Source organism: Microtus ochrogaster, unplaced genomic scaffold (assembly GCF_000317375.1).
Source record: "Microtus ochrogaster isolate Prairie Vole_2 unplaced genomic scaffold, MicOch1.0 UNK208, whole genome shotgun sequence".
Lineage (NCBI taxonomy): Eukaryota > Metazoa > Chordata > Mammalia > Rodentia > Cricetidae > Microtus > Microtus ochrogaster.
The window spans coordinates 11,630-23,699 of record NW_004949306.1 but is presented as its reverse complement, the minus strand read 5'-3'; the positions used below and the strand labels follow the sequence as shown (position 1 = coordinate 23,699).

The 12,070-nt window shown below is 39.7% G+C and overlaps 1 protein-coding gene across 1 annotated transcript in view; it reads right to left on the bottom strand.

The window, feature by feature from the left end:
- LOC102000244 (carcinoembryonic antigen-related cell adhesion molecule 21-like) overlaps window positions 1–12,070 on the bottom strand; it is a gene marked incomplete at its 5' end in the record, with an annotated part of 24,419 nt that overhangs the window by 6,642 nt on the left and 5,707 nt on the right. The window contains one exon of the mRNA XM_013355589.1: window positions 2,251–2,530. Coding sequence (XP_013211043.1) covers window positions 2,251–2,530 — 280 coding nt within the window. The remainder of the gene's footprint in view (window positions 1–2,250; window positions 2,531–12,070) is intronic.

The following is a 12,070-nucleotide window of genomic DNA, read 5'->3' as shown; positions in this document are numbered from 1 at the left end:
AGAAAGAAAGAGGTTTACAAAGGGAATTCCAGGACAAAGATGTACAGAGAACCTGTCTCAAAAAGCCAAAAGTTAAAAGTAAAAATAAAAGAAATAGAGGTTAGAATAAAATCACATAAAGATGGAAAATACACAGAGAATCTTGATACTGTATGTTATTATGCTCTCTTTGAATTGTTTGAATGCTGAGGAAGGAATAACAGCTGCTAAAAGATATTTGCTTATAAATGCTGCAGAATTAATCCAAGATAGATATTTTGAAAATACCTTGGCTTTAAAATTGAAGTCAAAAGGTATGTTACTTTGGAGAAGAGATTTTGCTTTTGTTTCCACAGAAAATGAGAGGCTTTGGATTTATTCAGAGTTCAGAAAAATCCAATTTGACCAAGAAAGGTCACCTGAGAAATCTCCGACAGGAACAGATGGCCCAGATGTCTGAGTTCTTCATCCAGAACAGGTTCAAGACTGCTTCCTGAGATGATCAAGACTCACCAGATACTTCAGTCAGGACTTGATCATAATTCTAAATTTTCTTTAGGTCCCCATAAGATTATCAGCGCCCCCAACCATCTGGAAGTAGCCTGAAATACTATACCCACATTCCCAAAAAATGGACTATGGATATTTTTCTTTGTTTTTTTTTTAAAAGGGGGGGGAGTGGTGAAGGAGAATTGTCTGTATTCTGTCAATTATGTTATAAATAAAGCTGATTGGCCAGGCAGGAAATATAGGCAGGAAAACCAGACAGGAAGTAGAAATGATGTAATGAGAACAAGAGAATTCTGGGAAGGTGGAAGTTGATTCCTCCCACTCCTGCCCAGATCACTGAAGCAGCAGGACATGATCTGCTCCACTGAAAAAGTTACTGAGCTACATGGCTAACATAGATCAGAAAAATGGGTTAATCAAGATGTGAGAGTCAGCCAATGAGAGGCTAGAGCTAATGGGCCAATCAGCTTATAATTTATAGAGATCTCTGTGTGAATTTTTGTTGGGGCTAAACAGCTGGGGTACGGGCAGGACAGAAACCCCAACAACAAACAAGCAGGCCTGACCACTTCATGTTACTGGGAAGTCCAAGGTCCTCCACCCTCCATCCAGGTCTAGGAAGGTGAGCATCCAAACAGACTAGGCTCCCACAAATGAGTACATGCAGTAGGATCAAAACCCAGTGTCATTGTCCTTGGCTTCTCAGTCAGCCCTCCTTGTTCAATATGTTCAGAGAGTCCGGTTTGATCACATGCTCCATCAGTCCCAGTCCAACTTGCTTTGGTGAGCTCCCATTAGATAAGCCCAACCGTCTCAGTGGGTGAGTGCACCCCTCACAGTCCTGACTTTCTTTCTCATGTCCTCCCTCCTTCTGCTTCTCATTTGGACCTTGGGAGCTCAGTCCAGGGCTCCAATCCACATTGGATTGGATCTCAGTCTCTAGCTTCATCCATCACCAGATAAAAGTTCTATGGTGATATGCAAGATATTCATCAGTATGGCTATAGGATAGGGCTATTTTAGGCTCCCTCTCCTCAGCTGCCCAAGGATATAGCTGGGGACATCTCCATGGACACCTGGGGACACCTCTAGAGTCAAGTTTCTTGCCAACCCTAAAATGGCAACCTTCATTAAGATATATACTTCCCTGCTCCCATATCCACCCTTCCTCCATCCCAACCGTCCCATTCACCCAAGCTCTCACCATTCCCCTTCTCACTTTTTTCTCCCCATCTCCCCTTACCCCCACCCCACCCCCACCACCAAGTTTCCAATTTTTGCCTGGTGACCCTAAATTCTTAATCACTTTGAATTTCTATTGCTGTATTGATCAATCTATTGTTGGTGTTATCATTGACAGGGTCTCAAAATGTAACCTGGGCTGACCTTGTGCTCCTATTCCTCCTGCTTCATTCTCTCTCTCTCTCTCTCTCTCTCTCTCTCTCTCTCTCTCTCTTTCTCTCTCTCTCCATATGATCTTACTATGCAGCTCTGGCTAACCTGGAACTCACTACAAAGACCAGGGTGAGTGGGAACTCATAGACATCCACCTGTCTCTGTCTCTGGTGTGCTGGCTGGGGTTCAAGGCATGCAGCTTGTGTGGTGTTTATTATGAGATTAACATGCATCCATCACTAAGCTAAATGTATTTGAATCTTTAGCCATGTTTTTCTTTTGATGACTTTTGCCCATTTTGCACAACGCTGATAAAGAATTTGCTCCACCCCCAACACTAAAGGGTAAGAAGGGAGGGGAGGTCACTCACCTATTATGTCCAGCTGGATGGGGTCACTCCTCTTGGAACTGACTGGATTTGAGACCTCACACTGATACTTCCCAGAATCTTTACTCTTGACAGGGTCTATGGTAAGGGTGCTGTGGTCCAGGGACAGCTTCATTCTATGTTTAAGCGTCAGCCTCTGTTCATTGAAGAGCCAATGGATAGAGATCCCAGTGTCCTTTGAGGAGCAGGTCAGGAACACAGCGACCCGATTTTTGACTGTGGTGTTGGTGACTTGGATGGAGGGTTTAGTCACTGGCTCTGTGGATAAACAGTGGAGGGGACAGCTGAGAGTTCTTCAACCTTAGAGATCTTAGCCAGCTCACAGGGCCCACAGAATGACATGGCCCTCTGGAAAATAGCATGTTTAGGTTCAAGATACAATCTGTAAAGAGAGAGCTGAATCTTCTTCCTACCCAGATCACCCACAGTGACCCTCCACTCAGTGTATGTGTACAGGTTCCACACTAGGAGACCCTTCAGCCCACATGACACAAATCTCATAGTGGGAGATGTTTTCCCCGTTGATTTTTGTGCAAATTCTTGTTCACACTTTCTGTGAGTGTGAATAGTCAGGTCCCTCCATTATAACATAGCCTTCTATTTCTTTTTTATTAAATAATATATCATGGGGTTCAGATGGCCCAGCTAATCTTTTTTTATGCTTTTGTAGTTTTTTTTAATTTTTTTTGAAAAAAAATTTCTGCCTCCTCCTAGCCTCCCATTTCCCTCCCCCTCTTCCCACTCCTCTCCCCTCCCTCTCCACTCCGAAAAGCAGTCAGGGTTCCCTGCCCTGTGGAAAGTCCAAGATCCTCCCCCCTCCATCCAGGTTTAGGAAGGTGAGCATCAAAACTGGCTAGGCTCCCACAAAGCCAGAACATGAAGTAGGACCCAGTGCCATTGTCCTTGGCTTTTCATCAGCCCACATTGTCTGCCATGTTCAGAGAGTCTGGTTTTATCCCATGCTTTTTCAGTTCCAGTCCAGCTGGCCTTGATGAGCTCCCAATAGATCAGCCCCACTGTCTCAGTGGGTGGGTGCATCCCTCACGGTCCTGACTTCCTTGCTCATGTTCTCCCTCCTTCTGTTCCTCATTGGGACCTTGGGAGCTCATTCCGGTGCTCCAATGTGGGCCTCTGTCTCTATCTCCATCCATTGCCAGATGAAGGTTCTATGGTGATATGCAAGATATAACCACTTTGGAAATCAGTGTGGTGGTTTCTCATGAAATTTAGGATCAACCTACCCCAGGACTGAGCAATACCACTCTTGGGACTATACCCAAGAGATGCCCTATCATACTACAAAAGTATTTGTTCAACTATGTTCATAGCAGCATTATTTGTAATAGTCTGACAGTCTCTTTTAAACTTACTCTTTTCTTTGTCTCTGGGGATATACTCTTTCATTTTTTTCATTCTTTTTGTACTCTTTTTAAAAATTCTTTTTTTGTACTCTCTTCACTCTTTTCCTTTTTGAGGCCTTCAATTCATCCTTCTGCCTTCTGTTTTTAGAGGGCATCCCTCACAGCATTAGTATGGACTTTAAGGTCAATTTTGTTATATGTATTTATAATCTTGATTAAGGTATTGTGATTGTGTAGTTCATTTAAAAATGCAATGTATAATTAGGAAATATAGGTTGCTAATGGATAATCATCGATAATAGTAAAGATTGTAGTCATGTTAGTTAGATTTTCTAGATATATAGAGATATATTTCAGTTAGATAGGCATTCTTCATATCTTTCAAAGACTACAGAATACGGCATTTAACTGTTTTAATAAATTAGGGTTTTTCATGACAATGAGACATGCCTGCTCCTGGCAGCACCAATCTACTTCAAGAGGAAGATGGGCATGGAAGAGGCTCCTTATGGAGTTGGTTAGCCATTTGGGCAATAAACTGCTCTTGCCTGGACTGTTGTATAAACTGGACACAAAGAACCCTCAGAGAGAGGACTGCTAAATTTGCCTAAAGATGAGATGGTCTTTCGGGGTTCCTGCTTCATAAAAGAATTCACAAGACATTCTGCAGGACACAACAGATAGTGACTGAACTGCCTTTAAAATTTCCTGCTTCATGGAAAAGTCTGCTGAATACAATGTGCCTGAAGGCTGAAGATGGATGCCCCAATGGTACAAAAGAACTTTGGGTGACTGTCCAGACAGTGAGATGTCTCTGTCATTTTTAGAGTTTTGGACTTCTTGTTTGCTTAGGTAATATTATATCCTTCTGGAGTCTTTGATGGAGTTAAAAATGGTTAATTATAGTTATAGTTATACTTAGGTATGATAAAAGATAAAATAGATATAAATATTATAACTGTAATTCTTGCTTTATAACTGTTTTTGCTATATGTAATTGTACTATGTTAAAATAAAAGCTTTCTTTTTTGTTTAAACAGAAAAAGGGGATATGATGTGGGAGTGACTTCTTTCTAATCTGTTGCTTTCATTGGTTAATTAATAAAGAAACTGCCTTGGCCCATTTGATAGGCCAGCCCTTAGGTGGGTGGAGTAGACAGAATAAAATGCTGGGAAGAAGGGAAGTAAGGTCAGAGACTCCATGCTGCTGCTCTCTGGGGCAGACGCTATAAAGCAAGCCACCAGGTCAGACATGCTAAATCTTTCCCGGTAAGACTAGTGCTACACAGATTACTAAATATGGGTTAGGCAAGATGTAAAGAATAGCCATTAAGAGGCTAAAACTAATGGGCCAAGCAGTGTTTAAAAGAATATAATTTGTGTGTTGTTATTTCGGGGTATAAGCTAGCCAGGTGGCCAGGAGCTGGGTGGCAGGAACGCAGCCCACAGATCCCTCAACAGTAACACAGACCCAAAAAGATGAACATGGGATGTACTCACTCATAATTGGTTTCTAGCCATAAATAAAGGACATTGAGTCTATGATTTGTGATCCTAAAGAAGCTAAATAAGGTGAACCCAAAGAAAAACATATAGTTATCCTCCTGGATATGGGAAGTAGACAAGATTGCCTGGAAAAATTGGGATCATGGTGGTAGGGTGGGATGGGAGTAAGGGGAGATGGGGAGAGAAAAGTGAGAAGGGGAGGATGGGGGGAATTTGGGGAAATGGGATGGTTGGGATAAAGGAAGGGTGGACATGGGAGCAGGGAAGTATATATCTTAATTAAGGGAAACTTGAACCTAGAGGGGCTCCCAGGTGCCCAGGGCAATGTACCCAGTTAGTTCCTTGGGCAGCTGAGGATAGGGAACCTGAAATGGCCCTATCCTATAGCCATACTGATGAATAGCTTGCATATCACTATAGGCCCAGCTAATCTTAAAGGTGTTGAAGCCTACACTTCTGGGCTTGGTGAAATCCCAAACTAAGAAATTTCTATTTGAGCTGGGCAGTGGTGGCAAATGCCTTTAACCCCAGCATTCAGAAGGCAGAGACAGGTGGATCTCTGTGAGTTCAAGGGCAACCTGGTCTACAGAGTGAGTTCCAGGCAGACACTAAAGTTACACAGAGAAACCCTGTCTCAAAAAACCAAAATACATCTATGGATCCACTGCTGGAGATAAATGTGCTTTGCCCAAGATGAGAACCTATGGATTGCTTCCAGACCAATATGGTTTCATGGAACAAGACCTCCTGAAATGTTGCCTTGAATACCCCTCAAAAACACACCCCTTACCCTGTTCACCTGTGAGCTCATTGTAACCCTGGAACATCGATTGCTCCAATACTGAGGGGAGCTAGGAGGTAAGTCAACAGCCACAGGGCTGGAAGCCAGAAGCCCCATTCTCTGGGACTTTCCCAGTGGGACAAAACCCAGGGGCCCCTCCCCAACTCTCTTGTCTTTCTTAGCCAGCCAGCAGGGAGTATTCCTGTGGCTGGGGTATCCCCAAACCCACCCCTCCCCACACCTGCCTTTTCCCCTTGAGCTCAGTGGAACCCGGGAATATAGATTGCTTCATTCAATACTGAGGGTACCTGGGAGCTTGCTCCTATACTGAGGAGACCTAAGAAACAGCCATAAGAAGCATTAACCAATATGCAAAGACACTGGCGGCCTCATTTGAAGGAAGAGATGGGTAGGCACCAATGCAAGAATTCCTCCAACATCCTAAAAAGCATCATGTAGCACCAAAACCCATCAGACACACAAAAGGAAGACTTGATTGTCCTAACCCAGAAGAAGTAGAAGAAAACAACTTTAAATGTAACTTTATGAAAATTATGGAGACCTTTAAAGAGGAAGTTAAAAATTCCCTTAAAGAAATGGAAGAGGGGGAAAAAACATTGGAAAAAAATTAACAAATCCCTCAAAGAAAACCAAGAAAAAGCAATCAAACAGGTGAAGGAAACAGTTCAAGACTTGAAGACTGAAATAGAGATAATAATGAAAACCCAAACCGAGGGAATTCTGGATATAGAAAATCTGAGTAAATGAGCAGGAATGACAAAGACAAGTATAACCAACACAATACAAGAGATAGACGAAAGAATTTCAGGCGCTAATGATACTATAGAGGAAATATATTCATTGGTTAAAGAAAACATTAAGTCCAACAAATTCTTAACACAAAACATTCAGGAAATCTGGGACACCATGAGAAGACAAAACCTAAGAATAATAGGGGTAGAACAAGGAGAAGAGCTCCAGCTCACAGGCACAGAATATATATTCAAAAAAATCATACAAGAAAACTTTCCCAACCTAAAGAAGGATATCCCTAGGAAGGTACAAGAAGCTTACAGAATACCAAATAGACTGGATCAAAAAAAATCCCCTTGCCATATAACAATCAAAACACAAGACATACAGAACAAAGAATGAATATTAAGAGCTGCAAAGGAAAAAGGTCAAGTAACATATAAAGGTAAACCTATCAGAATTACACCTAACTTCTCAATGGAAACCATGAAAGCCAGAAGGTATTGGATAGATTACTGCAGACACTAAGAAACCATGGATGCAAGCCCAGACTACTATACCCAGCAAAGCTTTCATTCACCATCGAAGGAGAAAAGAAGATATTCCATGCCAAAACAGATTTAAACAATCCGTATCCACAAACCCAGCCTTACAGAAAATACTAGAAGGACGTCCTCAACCCAAGGAAGCTAACTATACCCACAATAACACAGACATCCGATAACCACCACCAGCATAACTCAAAGAAGGGAAACACACAAATACTACTACTGAAAAATAACCAGAGTTAACAACCAGTAGTCATTAATAATTCTTAATATCAATGGACCTAATTCACCTATAAAAAGACACAGGCTAAGCAAATGGATATGTAAACAGGATTCAGCATTCTGTTGTTTACAAGAAAAATGCCTCAACCTCAAAGACAGACACTACCTCAAAGTAAAGGCTTGGGAAAAGGTTTTCCAATCAAGCGGACCTAAGAAACAAGTGGGTGTGGCTATCCTAATATCTAACAACATTGATTTCAAACTAAAATCAATCAGAAGAGATGGAGAAGGACACATTATACTCATGACAGGAACAATTAATCAAGACAAAGTCTCAATCCTGAATATCTATGTCCCTAATATAAGAGCACTCACATATGTAAAAGAAACATTATTAAAACTTAAATCTCACATCAAACCCCACACACTAATACTAGGAGATTTCAACACCCCTCTCTCACCAGGTCAACCAGACAGAAACTTCATAGAGAAATAAGAGAACTAACAGATGTCATGAATCAAATAGACTTAATAGACATCTATAGAACATTCCACCCAAACAAAAAAAGAATATACCTTTATATACCTCATGGTACCTTCTCTAAAATTGATCACGTATTCAATAACAAAGCAAACCTCCACAGATATGAAAAAAATTGGAGTAACCTTCTGTGTCTTACTGGATCACCATTGAGTAAAGTTAAAATTTAACAACAATATTACTCCCAAAGCCTACAAAATCATGGAAACTGAACAATCAACTACTGAACTGGTCATGGAAGAAATAAAGGAAGAAATTAAAGTCTTCTTTGAATACAATGAAAATAAAGGTACGACATATCCAAACCTATGGGACATGATGAAGGCAGTGCTAAGAAAGTTCATAGCACTAAGTGCTCACATAAAGAAAATTGAGAAAGCTCACTTTAGCGACTTAATAACACACCTGTAAACTCTAGACAGAAAAAGAGGCAGACTCACCCAGGAGGAGTACAAGACAGAAAATAGTCAAATTGAGGGCTGAAATCAACAAAATAAAAACACAGAAAACAATACAAAGAATCAGTGAAACAAGGAGCTGGTTCTTTGAGAAAAAAACAACAAGATTGACAAACCCTTATCCAAACTAATCAAAAGGCAGAGAGAGAACATCCACATTAATAAAATCAGAAATGAAAAGGGAGACATAAGAACAGACAACTCCTCTGAATTGAGGAAATTAAGAGAATCATTAGGTTCTACTACAAAAACCTGTACTCCACAATGTTGGAAAAAGTAAAAGAAATGAACAATTTTTTAGATAGATACCATATACCAAAACTAAATCAAGACCAGTTGATCAATTCAAATAACCTATAAGCCACGAGGAGATTGAAGCTGTCACCAAAAACCTCCCAACCAATAAAAGCCTAGGACCAAATGGCTTTAGTACAGAATTCTACCAGAACTTTCAAGAAGAGCTAATACCTATACTTTTTAAAGTGTTCCACATAATAGAAACAGAAGGGTCTTTGACAAACTCTTTTTATATGGCTACAGTCACCCTGATAACAAAACCACACAAAGACTCAACCAAAAAAAAAAAGAATTATAGACCAATCTCACTCATGAACATCAATGCAAAAATTTTCAATAAAATATTGGCAAACCGAATCCAAGAACACATCAAAAAAATCATCCTTAATGATCAAGTAGGCTTCATTTTAGAGATGCAGGGCTGGATCAACATACAAAAATCCATCTATTTAATTCATCATATGGATAAGCTGAAATAAAAAAAACTTATGGTCATTTTATTAGATGCTAAAAAATCATTTGATAAAATCCAACACCCCTTCATGATAAAGGACTTGAAGAGATTAGGGATACAAGGATCATATCTAAATATAATAAAAGCAATATACAACAGGCATACAGATAACATCAAATTAAATGGAGAGAAACTCAAAATGATTCCACTAAAATCAGAAACAAGACAAGGCTCTCCACTCTCTGCATATCTCTTCAACATAGTTCTTGAAGTTTTAGCAATAGAAATAAAAAAAAAACATAAGGAGAACAAGGGGATTCAAATTGGAAAGGAAGAAATCAAACTTTTGTTATTTGCAGATGATATGAAAGTGTACATAAGTAGCTCCATAAACTCTACCAGAGAACTCCTACAGTTGATAAATTCCTTCAGTGATATGACAGGATACAAGATCAACTAAAAAAAATCAATAGCCCTCCTATTCATAAAAGATAAAGAGGCTGAGATGGAAATCAGAGAAACATTACCTTTCACAATAGCCACAAACAACATAAAATATTTTGGGGCAACACAAACCAAGGAAGAGAAAGAACTTTTGACAAGAATTTTAAGTCTTTGAAGAAAGAAATTGAAGAAGACACCAGAAAATGGAAAGATCTCCATGCTCTTGGATAGGAAGGATCAACATAGTAAAAATGGCAATCCTAGCAAAAGCAATCTATAGATTCAATGCAATCCCCCATCAAAATCCCAACAAAATTCTTCACAGAACTCTAAAGAACAATAATCAATTTCATATGGAAAAACAAAACATCCAGGATAGCCAAAAAAATCCTAAACAATAAAGGAACTTCCAGAGGCATTACTATCTCTCATACCAAACTCTATTACAGAGCTACAGTAATCAAAACAGCTTGGTATTGACATAAAAACAGAGATATTGACCAATGAAATCTAACTGAAGACCCGGATATTAATCCACACACCTATGAACACCTAATTTTTGACAAAGAAACTAAAATTATTCAATGGAAAAAAAGAAAGTATCTTCAACAAATGGTGCTGGCATAACTGGATGTCAACCTGTAGAAGAATAAAAATAGATCAATATCTATTACCATGCACAAAACTCAAGTCCAAATGGATTAAAGACCTCAATATAAATCTGACCACACTGATAGAAGAGAAAGTGGGAAGTAGCCTTCAATGCATGGGCACAGGAGACCACTTCCTAAATATAACCCCAATAGCACAAACAATAAGAGCAATAATAAATAAATGAGACCTCCTCTAACTGAGAAGCTTCTATAATGCAAAAGACACAATCAATAAGACAAAAAGGCAACCCACTGAATGGGAGATCTTCACCAACCCCACATCAAACAAAGGTCTGATTTCCAAAATATATAAAGAACTCAAGAAATTAGACCTTAAAAATTTTAAATAACCCAAATAAAAAGTTGTTTACTGAACTAAATAAACAGAGAATTCTCAACAGAAAAATTTCAAATGGCCAAAAGAGCTATCAGGGAAATGCAAATCAAAACAACTCTGAGATACCATCTAACACCTGTCAGAATGGCTAACATAAAAAACACCTGTGATAGGTTATGCTTGAGAGGATATGGAGTAAGAGGAACACTCATCCATTGCTGGGGGGGAATGCAAACTTGTGCAACCACTTTGGAAATTATTATAACGTTTTCTCAGAAAACTGGGAATCAACTTACCTCAGGATCTAGCGATACCACTCTTGGGAACATACCCAAAAGATGCTCAATCATACTGCAAAAGCATTTGTTCAACTATGTTCATAGCAGCATTATTTGTAATAGCCAACACCTGAAAACAACATTGTCCCTCAACTGAAGAATGGATAACAAAAAAAGTGTGGCACATTTTACACATTAGAGTACTACTCAGTGGTAAAAAAAAAAACAATGACATCTTGAATTTTGTATGCAAATGGATAGAATTAGAAAACACTATCCTGAATGAGGTAACCCAGAACCAAAAAAAAAATGAATATGGTATGCACTCACTCATAAGTGGATACTAGCCATAAACAAAGGACATTGAGCTTATAGTTCATAATCCTAGAGAAGCTAAGTATTAAGATGAACTCAAAGTAAAAAATATATAGACCCACTTGGGAATCGGAAACAGACAAGTTGCCTGACAAAATTAGGAGCAAGGGAGTTGTGGGGTAAAAGGAAGGGGAGAAGAGGAGGGTTGAGGAGAACTTGAGGCAATGGGATAGTCAAAATGGAGGAAAGATAGATGTGAGAGCAAGGAAAGAGATATCTTGATTGAGGAAGCCGTTATAGGGTTATCTGGAAACCTGGCTCTAGAAAAATTCCCAGGAATTCACAAGGATGAACCCAGTTAAGACCCTAAGCAGTAGAGGAGAGGGTTCCTGACTTGGCCTTTCCCTGTAGTCAGACTGATGGAGGTGGGTCTTGTATCTTATCTGTTGCTTTCATTGGTTAACTAATAAAGAAAACTGCTTGGCCTGATAAGACAGAAAATTATGTAGGCAGAGTAAACAGAACAGAATGCTGGGAGAAAGAAGCCGAGTCAGGCAGTTGCCATGATTCTCCCGCTGGACACAGATGCAGGTTAAGATCCTCCCTGGTAAGCCACCTTGTGGGCTACACAGATTATTAGAAATGTGTTAGATCAATATGTAAGAGGTAGCCAATAAGAGGCTGGAACTATTGGTCCAAGCAGTGTTTAAAAGAATACAGTTTCCGTGTAATTATTTCGGGATATAAGCTAGCCAGGTGGCCATGAGCCGGGGTGGCAGGAACACAGCCCGCTGCTCCGTTTATTACAACAGAGTGGTGCCCCAACGTGATGAACTAAATCCACTTAACA